We start from the raw sequence: 15,987 nt of genomic DNA, 5'->3' as shown, positions 1-15,987 counted from the left end.
ACAGGCTTATGAAAATCCAAGGTAAAGTGGTAAGGAAACACAGAAGAACTTTAGCTCTGCTTGTTCAAATGGCTATTAGAAAAAATTATGAAATTGAAAAATACAATGTGATTGAAGATAAAATCAAAAGGCTCCTTAGCATTACATTTAAATTTACATCTGGAAAATAAAATCTTTTGTTTAGGCTTTATCTGGTCTGGTGCTCTCAAAATGTATCTTGTGGGGATAAGAGGAGAATTGAGATGAATCACCTGCCTCTAAAATACTACATCAGAAATCTGGGCACTCCAGGACTAGAGTTTGTAAAATGTTCAAATATGTCTACGTCCCAAAAGGACTCTTCTGCAACAATATATCCTATGGTACTGGTGTCCTTGTCCCCTAAAAAGAACTTTTGGTCCTTGACATTTACTTTCCTAGTGACCAAATTCAGCATTCCAAAATTTACTTCACTCTGATTGAGTCATTTGTCTGCTTAGACAGTCCGCTTTTTTGTTTCCCTTTTAGATCCATTTCCTTGATGGAAAGAACATTGTTCTGCACCCAGCTCTCGCAGTTTCAGAGTATGTCTACGCTGCAGTCAGACACCTGAGGCTGGCCCAGGCTGGCCCAGGCCAGGTGACTCGGGCTAAGAGGCTATTTAATTGCAATATAGATGTTTGGGCTTGGGTTGGAGGGTCAGGACAAAACTGGGAGGAAAGATCAAACCAGTATCTTAGATGCCTATATACAAATGCGAGAAGTATGGGTAATAAGCAGGAAGAACTGGAAGTGCTAATAAATAAATACAACTATGACATTGTTGGCATCACTGAAACTTGGTGGGATAATACACGATTGAAATGTTGGTGTGGATTGATACAGCTTGCTCAGGAAGGATAGACAGGGGAAAATGGGAGGAAGTGTTGCCTTATATATTAAAAATGTACACACTTGGACTGAGGTAGAGATGGACATAGGAGATGGAAGTGTTGAGAGTCTCTGGGTTAGGCTAAAAGGGGTAAAAAACAAGGGTGATGTCATGCTAGGAGTCTACTACAGGCCACCTAACCAGGTGGAAGAGGTGGATGAGGCTTTTTTTAAACAACTAACAAAATCATCCAAAGCCCATGATTTGGTGGTGATGGGGGACTTCAACTATCCAGATATATGTTGGGAAAATAACACAGCGGGGCACAGACTATCCAACAAATTCTTGGACTGCATTGCAGACAACTTTTTATTTCAGAAGGTTGAAAAAGCTACTAGGGGGGAAGCTGTTCTAGACTTGATTTTAACAAATAGGGAGGAACTCGTTGAGAATTTGAAAGTAGAAGGCAGCTTGGGTGAAAGTGATCATGAAATCATACAGTTTGCAATTCTAAGGAAGGGTAGAAGGGAGAACAGCAAAATAGAGACAATGGATTTCAGGAAGGCAGATTTTGGTAAGCTCAGAGAGCTGATAGGTAAGGTCCCATGGGAATCAAGACTGAGGGGACAAACAACTGAGGAGAGTTGGCAGTTTTTCAAAGGGACACTATTAAGGGCCCAAAAGCAAGCTATTCCGCTGGTTAGGAAAGATAGAAAATGTGGCAAAAGACCACCTTGGCTTAACCACGAGATCTTGCACGATCTAAAAAATAAAAAGGAGTCATATAAAAAATGGAAACTAGGACAGATTACAAAGGATGAATATAGGCAAACAACACAGGAATGCAGGGGCAAGATTAGAAAGGCAAAGGCACAAAATGAGCTCAAACTAGCTACAGGAATAAAGGGAAACAAGAAGACTTTTTATCAATACATTAGAAACAAGAGGAAGACCAAAGACAGGGTAGGCCCACTGCTTAGTGAAGAGGGAGAAACAGTAACAGGAAACTTGGAAATGGCAGAGATGCTTAATGACTTCTTTGTTTCGGTCTTCACCGAGAAGTCTGAAGGAATGCCTAACATAGTGAATGCTAATGGGAAGGGGGTAGGTTTAGCAGATAAAATAAAAAAAGGACAAGTTAAAAATCACTTAGAAAAGTTAGATGCCTGCAAGTCACCAGGGCCTGATGAAATGCATCCTAGAATACTCAAGGAGCTAATAGAGGAGCTATCTGAGCCTCTAGGTATTATCTTTGGAAAATCATGGGAGACGGGAGAGATTCCAGAAGACTGGAAAAGGGCAAATATAGTGCCCATCTATAAAAAGGGAAATAAAAACAACCCAGGAAACTACAGACCAGTTAGTTTAACTTCTGTGCCAGGGAAGATAATGGAGCAAGTAATTAAGGAAATCATCTGCAAACACTTGGAAGGTGGTAAGGTGATAGGGAACAGCCAGCATGGATTTGTAAAGAACAAATCATGTCAAACCAATCTGATAGCTTTCTTCGATAGGATAACGAGTCTTGTGGATAAGGGAGAAGCTGTGGATGTGGTATACCTAGACTTTAGTAAGGCATTTGATACGGTCTCGCATGATATTCTTATCGATAAACTAGGCAAATACAATTTAGATGGGGCTACTATAAGGTGGGTGCATAACTGGCTGGATAACCGTACTCAGAGAGTTGTTATTGGTTCCCAATCCTGCTGGAAAGGCATAACGAGTGGGGTTCCGCAGGGGTCTGTTTTGGGACCGGCTCTGTTCAATATCTTCATTAACGACTTAGATATTGGCATAGAAAGTACGCTTATTAAGTTTGCGGATGATACCAAACTGGGAAGGATTGCAACTGCTTTGGAGGACAGGGTCATAATTCAAAATGATCTGGACAAATTGGAGAAATGGTCTGAGTTAAACAGGATGAAGTTTAACAAAGACAAATGCAAAGTGCTCCACTTAGGAAGAAAAAATCAGTTTCACACATACAGAATGGGAAGAGACTGTCTAGGAAGGAGTACGGCAGAAAGGGATCTAGGGGTTATAGTGGACCACAAGCTAAATATGAGTCAACAGTGTGATGCTGTTGCAAAAAAAGCAAACCTGATTCTGGGATGTATTAACAGGTGTGTTGTGAGCAAGACACGAGAAGTCATTCTTCCGCTCTACTCTGCTCTGGTTAGGCCTCAGCTGGAGTATTGTGTCCAGTTCTGGGCACCGCATTTCAAGAAAGATGTGGAGAAATTGGAAAGGGTCCATAGAAGAGCAACAAGAATGATTAAAGGTCTTGAGAACATGACCTATGAAGGAAGGCTGAAAGAATTGGGTTTGTTTAGTTTGGAAAAGAGAAGACTGAGAGGGGACATGATAGCAGTTTTCAGGTATCTAAAAGGGTGTCATAAGGAGGAGGGAGAAAACTTGTTCACCTTAGCCTCTAAGGATAGAACAAGAAGCAATGGGCTTAAACTGCAGCAAGGAAGGTCTAGGTTGGACATTAGGAAAAAGTTCCTAACTGTCAGGGTGGTTAAACACTGGAATAAATTGCCTAGGGAGGTTGTGGAATCTCCATCTCTGGAGATATTTAAGAGTAGGTTAGATAAATGTCTATCAGGGATGGTCTAGACTGTATTTGGTCCTGCCATGCGGGCAGGGGACTGGACTCGATGACCTCTCGAGGTCCCTTCCAGTCCTAGAATCTATGAATCTATGTCATGAATCTCTTTTTATATATGCTGTCAAACAAGTCCATTTTACTATAGAATTGCTTAGCAAGCACAGAGTCATTGGGAATTTTCACAAGAGCCCATTTATCCCTCCCCTTTCTATTCCTCACCAAAAAAAGCCTATTGCAAGTGACCCATTTCTCTCCTGTAGCTATTATTGGGTTCTCCAAGTAAATTACTTGGTTTTTTTAATTGGAAAATATATAGCAGAGTCCTAAACCTTTCAGCACCAAACCACTACAATACTTGTTGTTTGTATTTGTTTCTTTTTAGTTTTTTAAATATGTGTTTTTCAGAGTTCTCCTATTGTCCATTAGTCCTGGAATGCTCATCAACTCCACAAGAACTGTTTTGAAAGTAATCTTTTAGAAAGTTTTCAAAAGGTCTAATGAGCCTGGCCATTTTTTTCCTGCTTCCTAGTCACCAGCTCTTTCTGATTCGAAACTTTTGTTTCTTTTACAGACACAGAAGTATCCTTTTCAGTACAGTGTGCAAACACAGATATAAGGAAGAGTGGGTATTATACTATTCCTCCAGCTTCTGCCTTCTCTAAAATATCTTGAATTCATCTTACTATCACCATTAATTTAACAGTAAACTACTGACTTTTTTTTTTTTTTAAGTACAAGGCTTCTAGAGCTTTGTCTTCTTAAAAGGAGACACAGCTATATTGAATCTGTCATCTCACAAATGGTGGAAAGTCTCCAGCCAGAAGACTCGAACAGAGTATGCACTGCCATGAATGCTGCTACATTAATTCAACTGGTAAAAGAGTGCTCTGGCAGTTCCGAAAAGGTGAAAAACCAGCTTAACAAGCTATGTGGAGATCTCTGCAGGGTAAGGAAAGCCCAGATAGCAGTGAGCCAGAATTGTCAGCCCCACTCCCCCCAACAATAGAGGATGTTGGGGGAAGGGAACATGCCAGAGTACAGTTGTGCTATGGTGAACCTCATCTGACAAAACAGCCTCACTGGGGCCCATTACTAGCCAAGGCAACTTTGAGGAGCACTAAGAAATAAAACCATCTTTGCCCCTCCAGCTGACTGCCACTTGCCACAGCTGCAGATTCAGTCTAGAGTAGGTGTTTGTGAAACTAAGGCCTTGTCTACACTACGAGAGTACTTCGATTTTAGTTAATTCGACTATGTGGAATCGATATTACAAAGTCGAACGTGTGTGTCCACACTAAGGACAGTAATTCGACTTTGTGAGACTTGGTGAGTCCACACTAACGGGGCAAGCGTCGACATTGGAAGCGGTGCACTGTGGGCAGCTATCCCACAGTTCCCGCAGTCCCCGCTGCCCATTGGAATTCTGGGTCGAGCCCCAAATGCCTTCTGGGTAAAAAAATGTGTCGAGGGTGCTTTTGGGCGCCTGTCGTCATCCGTCCGTCACTCCCGCCCTCCCTCCCTGAAAGCGCCGGCGGGAAATCAGTTCGCGCGCTTTTCTGATTACTGACAGCGCGGACGCCACAGCAGTGTGAGCATGGATCCCGCTGCGACCATCGCTGCAGTTGTGGCAGTTCTTAACGCCTCGCAGCTTCTCATCCACCTATACCAGAGGCAGCTGCAGATAAATCATGAGAGGAGGCTACGGCACCACCGTGACGGCATGAAGTCGGACACTAGCTCCGACCTCTCAGAGAACATGAGACCCAGCGCCCAGGACATCTCGCTGTCACTGGGTCTTGTGGATACTGTTGAACGGCGATTCTGGGCCCGTGAAACAAGCACGGAATGGTGGGACCGCATAGTGCTGCAGGTCTGGGATGAATCCCAGTGGCTGCGCAACTTTCGCATGCGGAAGGGGACTTTCCTAGAACTGTGTGAGTTGCTGTCCCCTGCCCTGAAGCGAAAGGACACCCGGATGCGGGCAGCCCTGACTGTCCAGAAGCGAGTTGCCATAGCCCTCTGGAAGCTCGCAACGCCAGACAGCTACCGGTCCGTCGCTAACCACTTTGGTGTGGGCAAGTCTACCGTGGGGGTTGCTGTCATGCAAGTAGCCAAGGCAATCGTCAAGCTACTGCTATCTAAGGTAGTGACCCTGGGAAACGTGGAGCTCATCATAGATGGCTTTGCCGAGATGGGAATCCCAAAATGCGGTGGGGCTATAGATGGGACTCACATCCCTATCCTGGGACCGGACCACCAGGCCAGCCAGTACATCAACCGAAAGGGATACTTTTCCATAGTGCTGCAAGCACTGGTGGACCATCGGGGACGTTTTACTAATATCAACGTTGGATGGCCTGGCAAGGTTCATGACGCTCGGGTTTTCAGGAACTCTGGTCTGTTTAGACGGCTGCAGGAAGGTCTTTACTTCCCGGACCACAAAGTAACTGTTGGGGATGTGGAGATGCCTACAGTCATCCTCGGGGACCCTGCATACCCGCTAATGCCCTAGCTCATGAAGCCCTACACTGGCGCACTGGACTCAGGGAAAGAACTATTCAACTACCGGCTCAGCAAGTGCAGAATGGTGGTGGAGTGTGCTTTTGGCCGTCTCAAGGGGAGATGGAGAAGCCTACTCACTCGCTGTGATCTCAGCGAGACCAATATCCCCATTGTGATAGCTGCTTGCTGTGTGCTCCACAATTTGTGTGAGAGCAAGGGGGAGACCTTTATGGCGGGGTGGGAGGTTGAGGCAAATAGCCTGGCTTCTGATTACGCCCAGCCAGACAGCCGGGCGATTAGAAGATCCCAGCGGGACGCGCTGTGCATCAGGGAGGCTTTGAAAGCCAGGTTCCTGACTGAGCAGGGTCTCCAGTGACTGTTTACTTTGTGGACACAGATGCTGAACCTGCCCCCGTTTCTTTACCCAGTTACTGTTGACTATCCTTCCAAGTTACATACCCCCTTCCCCACCTTCCCAACAAATAAAATCTGTTCCGTTCTGTTAATGAACAAGGTTCTCTTTCTTACTGTTTTCGCGGGAATGTTTTAAACCGGGGACGCAGACTGTGGCGGGGGGCGGGTTTAGTGTTCTGATGCAAATGATGCTTCTAAACTCCGGGAATGACAGGCTCCGCAGTGCTGGATTGGTTGTTTCAACGCAGCCTGCCAGCAGTCCTGGGCGGGACTGCGTGTATGTGTCGGCCAAGTGACTTTCTGGCAGGGGGCAGAGGGTAACAGACCCCCTGCTGCGTGGCTCTGTGATCCAGGATAAGGACCGCGGCAGAAGATCTCTAACTGCCCTCCCCCGCCACAAAGTCACAGATCAACCCCCTCGCACCCCAGAACATGAAAACCGCCTCCCAGACTGACCAGGGTAACTGGTGACTGCACTGTATATGTGTCCTGATGCTGGACCTGCCCCCGCCTCTGTAGCCTGCTACAGGTGACTGTCCTGTCCAAGTAACAAACCCCTTCCCCCCCTTCAGACAGAATCCCCTCTAAAAGTCACTCTCGGAAACAGTACTTAACAGAAACAGATGTTTTATTATGAACCGCACATGAAAGGGGGGGGAGGAAACTTGGACGTGGGCTAGTGTGAGATGGGTAGGAAAGGACTTTTCAAACTTTGTGGAACGAGAGCCTTCCAGTGCTGCAGCAGTGTGCAGGGGCCGACTGAAAGTTTTAACGGCCCTTGCCGCCCCTCCTTCTTTGGACTTTTGGTGAGGGGGGTGTGGGACTTGGTGGCGGGGGAGGGCGGTTAGAGATAGACAGCAGCAGGGCTCTGTCCTCCTGCCTCCGGTCTTGCAGAACATCCACTAGGCGCCGGAGCGTCTCCGTTTGCTCCCTCATTAGTCCAAGCAGGGTTTGAGTAGCCTGCTGGTCCTCCTGGCGCCACCTCTCCTCCCGTTCCATGACTGCTCTGTGCATTTGTGACAAGTTCTCCCTCCACTGTGTCGTCTGGGCTGCCTGCTCTCGTGAGCAGTCCATAAGTTCATAAAACATGTCTTCACGCGTCCTCCTCTTCCTTCTCCTAATCTGCGCTAGCCTCTGGGAGTGTGATGCCAGGCTGGGTTGGGAGACAGTCGCAGATGTGTCTGTGGGAATGGGAGAAAGGGAGTGAATTCCTGAGACAGATAAATGAAGTTGCTAACAAAGAACATAGTCTTTCTCTGTGAACAACACCATGCACTGGACCTTTCACATGCGCACTCAGGACAAGGTCGAATTTTCGGCCCTCGCCTTCAGTGCCTGGGGTCTTGCAGTTGCGATCAGAGAAGCATTGCAGGACACCTCTACTTCTGTTGCAGGAAAGCATGGTAAGCCGTAGACTTGTGGCAGCTTGAAAATGTAATAGTAGCACTGGGCTCCTTTCGCACTGAATGCAAGGCCACTCTCTGCTGGCAGCAATCAGGGAAGCATGAGCTCTGCCCCTGTCCCACCACCTCGCGGCTGTCCCCGGGAAAGCTCCCTGTATGCTGCCCCTCTGCCGCCTCCACCGCGTGGCTGCAAAGCAGTCCCAATACTAACATTCCCCTCCCTAATTTAAAGCAGGGCGTCATGTGTGATATTACTCTCATGAGGATCTCGGAGACCGAGAGGGGAAGGATGCTTCGGGAGACCATGCAGAGGCCAGGGCCGTATGCCGCCATGCTGTGCCGTGCCATGATCCCAGACTACCTAATGGACTCATGGCGTGGGAACGTGTGTTACCATGGTGGACCGAACAAGATCGCCCTGCCGCGGAACCTGATGCGCATGCTTGAGCGGTACCTCCAGGAGAGCTATGCCGAGCTATTCCAGGAGGACTCTCTGTCCATTCCCGGGCACATTGACCGTCTTTTCCTTTAAGTGCAGCATAAGGGACTACAGAGTGGAGCGTCCTGTGCTGGCCTAATCATGAATATCCGGACATTATTTGATTTTCTATACATAGTTAGGACTAAATAGTTGACCAAGCCAAATAAATCATGAACACCAAATTGCTAATATAGTTAATATTCCTGTTTTGTTATAAATAAAAGTTTCTATGTTTAAATGAGTGAATGAAAAGCCCATTCTTAACAATATAAATATTCCAGTTATGTTAAAATTAAATGTTTAGATGTTTAAAGCACTCACTGCTTGATCCTTCCCCTGATTCGGTGTCCGGGGTAAGGGCTGTGGACGGTTGGTAGGGGATCTCGGTAAGGGTGATGAAGAGCTCCTGGCTGTCGGGGAAATCAGCGGTGCAAGCGCTGTCGACTGCCTCGTCCTCCTCATCTCCTTCCTCATCTTCCCCGTCAGCTAACATTTCCGACGAGGAACCGACCGTGGACAATATCCCATCCTCGGAGTCCACGGTCACTGGTGGGGTAGTGGTGGTGGCCGCACCTAGGATGGAATGCAGTGCCTCGTAGAAACGTGATGTGTGGGGCTGGGATCCAGAGCGTCGGTTTCCCTCTTTGGTTTTTTGGTAGCCTTGTCTCAGCTCCTTGATTTTCACGCGGCACTGCGTTGCATCCCGGCTGTATCCTCTCTCTGCCATGGCTTTAGAGATCTTCTCGTAGATCTTTGCATTCCTTCTTTTGGAGCGCAGCTCTGAAAGCACGGACTCATCACCCCACACAGCGATGAGATCCAAGACTTCCCGATCAGTCCATGCTGGGGCCCTCTTTCTATTAGATTGCACGGCCATCTCTGCTGGAGAGCTCTGCATCGTTGCCAGTGCTGCTGAGCTCTCCACGCTGTCCAAACAGAAAATGAGATTCAAACTGCCCAGACAGGAAAAGGAATTCAAATTTTCCCGGGGCTTTTCCTGTGTGGCTGGTCAGAGCATCCGAGCTCGAAGTGCTGTCCAGAGCGTCAACAGAGTGGTGCACTGTGGGATAGCTCCCGGAGCTATTACCGTCGATTTCCATCCACACCTAGCCTAATTCGATATTGCCATTTCGAATTTAGCGCTACTCCTCTCGTTTTCGAGGAGTACAGAAGTCGAATTTAAAAGAGCTCTATGTCGAACTAAATAGCTTCGTGGTGTGGATGGGTGCAGGGTTAATTCGATGTAACGGCGCTAAATTCGACATAAAAGCCTAGTGTAGACCAGGCCTAATATTAGGTCTGTTGTTATAATTCCTTTCTAACTGGAACTATTGCTAAGTCACTTAGTGGGATAGATCTAGGTTTACAAGAAGGTTTTACTATCATTATTAACTGTTTGTGTTGTATCATCTACAGTCCCAATCAGGAATAAAGGCCTCATTGTGTTAGTGCTGTATGAACTTATGGTGAGAGACAATCCTTGCCCCAATGAGCATACAATCTAATTTGAGATCAAACACGAAGAGTGAGAACAGCAAATAAAAAGGCTAGAAGGAGAATGAGAACAATGAAAACAAGACCATGCAGTTACATAGATAGTTAATGCATAGACTGACAGTTGTAACAATTTTTTTAAAATCCCCAATTTATCGTGAAACCAAACCATCAACAGATGGCCAATGTCCTGTATAAAGAAACTGCTTTCATGGGAAAGTGTTCACCTAGCTTGCAAAATTTGTGACATGAAAAGGGAATTCAACTATACTGATTTTTTAAAGAAAATACTGGATACTATAAATGATTATAAGCTATTCTTTTATCAGCACTTTTTAATGTGTTTATTAAAGGCATCTTTCTATGCAAAGTCTATGAAGTCCAGCTATATTGTATAGTAGTAATTTCTTCCACCCACACTCTATCAAATTAGGTCAATTACAAGCTGTTTGTAAAAGCTATTGCACGGTAAGGTGTATCTGCAATTTAGGGTAAGCAAAGTAAGCTACTATAGATCTTATGCCATTTCAATATATTTCTGCTTAATGAAGTTTTGGATCTGTTGCAAACATCAAAATCAAAAGTTTAACCATTTAACATTATATCCCGACACTGTATTCATGTGAACATTGTAAAGTATTATTATTCACTAATATATTTTATATGCCCTTTTGCTCCTTCTTACCAGAATCTTGGAAGTCATACTGCAGTTTAAAAAAAAATCAAAGCGTATGCTTCATAAACTAGAAATGGATTGAACACACCACAGTCCCCTTCATAGACAAAATGATGTAGACAATTCACACATTAACATTCACATTTCTCTCCTTTATATTTCTAATATGCTGTCATACCCATTACCCAGTCCAGTTACACCCTCCCTCCCTATTCCGGCCACTGTATTTCTTTGATTATAATCACCCTTCTTTCTGTAGGTCAGATCATAGGAGCATGTTCTTAGCAAGATGTGCAGACAGAACTTAAAACACTAATGAGTTACACATATTAAGCAGAGGATACACTCCACAGTTTTATTTTCCCTTCTACAGGAGAACAAACTGCCACTCTCATTGTAATTGTGGGTCTTCCAGATGACTGCCTTCATGAATCCACACTGTAGACAATGCTCAAACCTTGGGTGTGTGAGCTCAGTCTATTTCATTTAACCTGACTGCTCAAAGCAAAGGTTTCAAGGAGGCAAGAGTATAAACTGACCCCTCAAATGAGTCTATTTCATCTAAATTATACAGCATCATGAAGAACTGCTGGCTTCTGGGACAGTGAGTCAGCCAAACCCTCTCTCTCTTACCATATTCTGAGGTGATGACAGACAGTTTTCCACCTACACAAATAGTGAGTTACTCATTTTCTAAGCTTACGGTTGTGCCAGAAGTTGAACCTTAAAAGCAACTGCAGTACTATTAAGGCAGAAATGGACCATGATAATCATTTGTGACAATCTGTTGATGCAAAAGAGCATGAGGTTGCTCTTCAGATTTTTCATCACAGTGAGAGTATCATGCATGGGTGTATATGTTACAGTGCATATTGTTTTTCACTATGTGTTGGAGAAGGAAATGAAAGCATTAGGGAGTGCTGGAGTGTCTTATCTCCAGAATTGTAGGTGTGTAGATGATGTGAAGGTGGCAAGGAATGCTGGAAACTTTCCCCTTAACTTATTTTCATGCTCCCAAACATTTGAATTGATGGGGTGTGTCCTGACGCAACTTGCCCAGTCCAACCAAATGAAGTTTTTGTTTGTGCTAATATTACACATAGATGTCTTTGAGGTGTAAATATTCTGCAAATAGAACATTGTTAACAATTGTTCATGCTTAGGCCGGAGTAGAGTCCAGCCCAGTCAACCAGAGAAGTATGGGGTCTGCAATAGAGAATAAAGTGCACAATAATAAAATCCAGTAAAGTACATGAGACTCTGGATATGGCATACAGCAAATCTGTGAAGAATGTTTTACACCAACATCTTTCTGACCATAACCATGATGCAAGGAAATCAACATCTAATTTTAAATAATAGCTTACCATCATTAAATTATTGATACTCAAAATATGGTATACTTGTGATGTTCCATACATATATTGTATTCAATTTAATGATTCAGAACCCCATTAATATTCAGTCTAAAAGCCAAACGTTGAAATACCTCATGAAATGTTTTTCCAATATTTTATCAAAAGGAGGAACTGATACTTACATGACGGTGTTAATGCCTGACAGTTGTTGGAACATCTGTAGACCACAACCCACAATTAAAGCTCTTCGAGTTGGAGGGTATGTCAGCATTCTGCAGATCACAGGTCCAGCTTTAAAAATAGAAAAGTACAAAATGTGTTATTAACCCACCAGTTCAGTACTTTCAGGTATTACACATTTTCCCCTCATTTTCACCAAATTCAGAATATTTTGTTCATACTTGGTCTAGTTTCCCATTTTATGCATTCTACTAAATAGGAGACTTTCAGGGGGCTTAGGCCCAAAATGCAACCATTTAAAAAAAAATCCAGTTATAATCCAATAAATCCTGTTGATTACAAGAGGTTCATTTAATAAAAAGGCTTATGCAAATTTAGATTCAGAACTTTCGCTGATATTAACACAGACCATGAAACTAAATGAGTATGCTCTGCCACTGTTCGTATTCAGATTTTGCAATCAAAATGCATCTCCAACTCCCACTGACTTCATTTGTATAGTGATTGCAGGTGAGGATGCATTTAGGAACTCGCTGGGTTTCTGCTCTCCAGCAGAAGGGCCAGCAGACGGAGCACAAGTTAATTGACAAAAACTTTCCCACACGTCTCTGGCAGCCTCCATATGTGGAGATGGTAAAAGAGGAGCAAATGATATACTCAAAGTAACTTTGTGCTCCACAAGGAGAACAGAAATACGTTTCCAAATAGAAAACGTTTCTTTCCCTGACAAGTTTAATTTTAAAGTTTAAGTGTCCTAAAAACAATGTGTCAAAGAAAGCTATAACATGAAAACAAACAAAGAGTGTATAATACTTGATTCCATTTGTTAACAGAATGAGTTTGTGCCCGTAGTGCCATTAAACAGAATATGTTCTGATCCTAATTATATTTTACACATATACATTATATATGGTATAGCTACATACAGCACCTAATAAAAAATTAAGATAGGCATAAGAATCAAAATGGATTCAGTCAAAGGAATAATACAAGAAAAGCTAAACAAAAATAATCAGTTCTGACATCCTCAAAGATCTAAGCTTCATGGGTTTATTTCTAGATTTACCTCAACATTTCTCCTCAATATGTTGCTCTTGATTAACAATTAACATGAACTGTGGAAATCTCTTGTGAAATTAAGGGCTTTTAACTAACAAAGTAAGAAAGCTTTCAATACACTGATATAAACAGTTCTGATTCAGGGATGCTGGATATTTGTAAGTAGTTTCAACAACTGAATTATGAAACAAGTTCAAAGAGAATCTCTTATTAAAAGCTGGTCAAACTTGTCTAGGCAAGAGCCACTTTCCACAACTTTAAAAATAATATGCTTTTTATTGACGCCCCACTTCTTGTCATCAACTAACTACCTCTTCATCATTACAAGAAGAAGAGTCATGGTCCAGCATAGGAGAAAACAAAATTTACAGAATTAATGAGAAGACACTAAAATAGAAGGATAACTAGAGCTCAAGTCTTACTTCCCTAGATACCTTTAAATGTTTCATCAGCTAAATTCAGTAAATGTGTTTGTAATTTTTCATGTTTTTGACCTAGAGTCACAAATATGACATCCAAATTATCATTCTGCTTTATGCTGAAGATAGAAGGTTTACCACAAATCTGTGCCAGGGCAATTGCACATCTGATTAGATATAAACAAAACTAAAGACTTTTCTTTCATAAAATTCATAGCTTTCGGCAAAAAAAACCAATAAAGTGACTGAATAAATAAAATGCATCATTAATCTCAGTATTACAGAAGCTTTGTAATCCTAAGAAAATCGAAAGAAACAAATTGACTGAGCATCTGTAAAACAGATGCTTTAAAAAAGATATTGAGTGTGATTCTTATATTATTTAAAACCACCTGGCTTTAACGGTTTTCAGTATTTTGCCATCTGTGTGTCTCATGCCAGCAAAATAAAAGGTGCTCTTGAACAGTACCAGCCAGCAATTTACTAGAATACTTTTCAGACAAGATGTACAATATTAAATAGTGAAGAGGAGATGTCCCTGTGTGGGTTTTTTTGGGGAGCCGAGCGGGGGGGGGGGGGGGTGGAAGGGTTTGCATCTGTCTATTAACAGCACGGTCTCACTTCAGGCAAACAAGTTTGTAAGTGTTCATGTCAAGGTGTTTCAGAGCCAGATATCATTAGTAAGGGCAATACTAGTCTTCTTCCATGAGAAAAAGTCCAGACAGAGAGAAGAAACATTTAATGTTTCTGAGGAAACACTCTTCTTAATTGATGAAATGAAAGAATCCTATACCGACTTTAGATCTTCATGCAAATGTGACCTCTGTTAAAATAGAATTGGCTGAACTTGTTTAGTGTGATGGTCTCAAGTAAGTAAATTTATGTCAGTTAAAATAATATCAATATATAAGCTTGAAATGAATTAAAATATCCATAGTAATGGACTGTAATATCCTGGCCCTAACTTATGTTAAAATGAGACTGATGAATGAAGTGAGAGATTGATGGAGAGAAAAGGATGATGGTGTCATCGGAAGTAAAGTCACTGGCTAGGACATCACAGGAAATAAAAATGTACCACATATGATGTTATGACCTAAATACTTGCCCTTCCAGGGTCTGACCTACCCCCTCCTGCTCCAATCACCAACTGAAGGCTCATCTTAGCTACAGAGATTTTGGTGTTTGGCCTGGAACCCCTAAACCAATGACTGATAAATATTGCCACCCCAAAAATGATCAAGAAACACAGCTACAAGCATGAAAAATCTGTGAGAGGGGGAGAGAGAGAGAGAGGAGGTGGGATTTAAAAATACACCTCTACCCCGATATAACGTGACCCGATATAACACGAATTTGGATATAACACAGTAAAGCAGTGCTCCGGGGGGGCGGGGCTGCGCACTCCGGCGGATCAAAGCAAGTTCGATATAACGCGGTAAGATTTTTTGGCTCCCGAGGACAGTGTTATATCGAGGTAGAGGTGTACATACTGTGATACAGGAGGGCCAGGGAGCAGTGGGAAGTGGTAGAAGGGAAGTATATAAACCCTAGGTTAATTAAGGCGTGGTTCCCTGTAGACTAGGGAGGGTTGCTACAGGTTAATTGGAGCACCTGTAATCAATTAAGGCCCTGTTAGAAACCTAATAAAACCCCCTGCTTCAGGCTGTCAGGGAAAAGGAGGAAGGGGAGAGGACTGGAGCTTGGAGGTGTGCTGTGAGACTTGGAGGAATAGAAAACCGGAGTAAGGGAGACCCTGCCCCAGCAGGGGAGGGATATTCCCTCCCCCAGTGTTTAAAGACTGAAGGTACCCCACCCAAGGGGGAAGAGGGTAAGAACCTGCAGGGGTTGAGAGGGGCTGGGACTCAGAGTGAGGAACAAACCCAGACCCCTCCCCCGCTTCCCTCCTTTACCACCTTCCTGGGCCACTAGTGGGGCCCTCGGTGCCCCAAGAGCAGGGGTAAGTGGTGGTATTTTAGCCCCCCCCACACCACCAAGAAAAGCGCAGGAGCCACCGTACTATATCTACCATCATGTCACAATACAAAGAGATCTGTAAAGGAAAAATGGATGTTTGTGAAAAAGATCTTTTAGAATTTCAGTGTTCACCAAAAACATCTCAATGTTTTTTAAATTAGAAGTGGACCCTTCCCAAATTCTTTGGATCTCCCTGAGGCCCTTCTTACCTACAGAGGGAAATCAAAAGGATTTGGTATGTGTCTCAGAACCCATAAACCAATTACTTATACGTGGCATCCCCTTTAGAAGTGAAAAAGAACTGCATCGAAAATAGTGAAATTGTGGTGTAAGTTTTAGGCATAAAAATAGGAAATGGCAGAGTTAAGATGCCTGTGCAACCTTAATTTAGCCCCCCTTGTGGTTAGTCATTATGATAGTCTTTAATTACATGATCATAAGCTAGATGCCCAAAATGGACCTTATAGGGTTGTGTAGTGAAGGAGATTTGTCTATAGCTCCCCTGCTTCATTTGTTGCAGAAGTTAGCAGGTATTAAGTGAATAAGGCAGGGGAGAGAAA

General features: G+C 43.5%; 1 protein-coding gene across 1 annotated transcript in view; it reads right to left on the bottom strand.

Annotated features, from left to right (window-relative positions):
- The window catches only part of SLC2A13 (solute carrier family 2 member 13), a 358,865-nt gene that overhangs the window by 169,535 nt on the left and 173,343 nt on the right, over positions 1 to 15,987 (bottom strand). Inside the window, exon 4 of the mRNA XM_065421661.1 lies at positions 11,975 to 12,083. Coding sequence (XP_065277733.1) covers positions 11,975 to 12,083 — 109 coding nt within the window. The remainder of the gene's footprint in view (positions 1 to 11,974; positions 12,084 to 15,987) is intronic.

The sequence above is a fragment of the Emys orbicularis genome, chromosome 1 (assembly GCF_028017835.1).
Source record: "Emys orbicularis isolate rEmyOrb1 chromosome 1, rEmyOrb1.hap1, whole genome shotgun sequence".
NCBI lineage: Eukaryota > Metazoa > Chordata > Testudines > Emydidae > Emys > Emys orbicularis.
The sequence above is the reverse complement of the archived record's forward strand: the minus strand, read 5'-3'. Positions and strand labels throughout refer to the sequence as shown.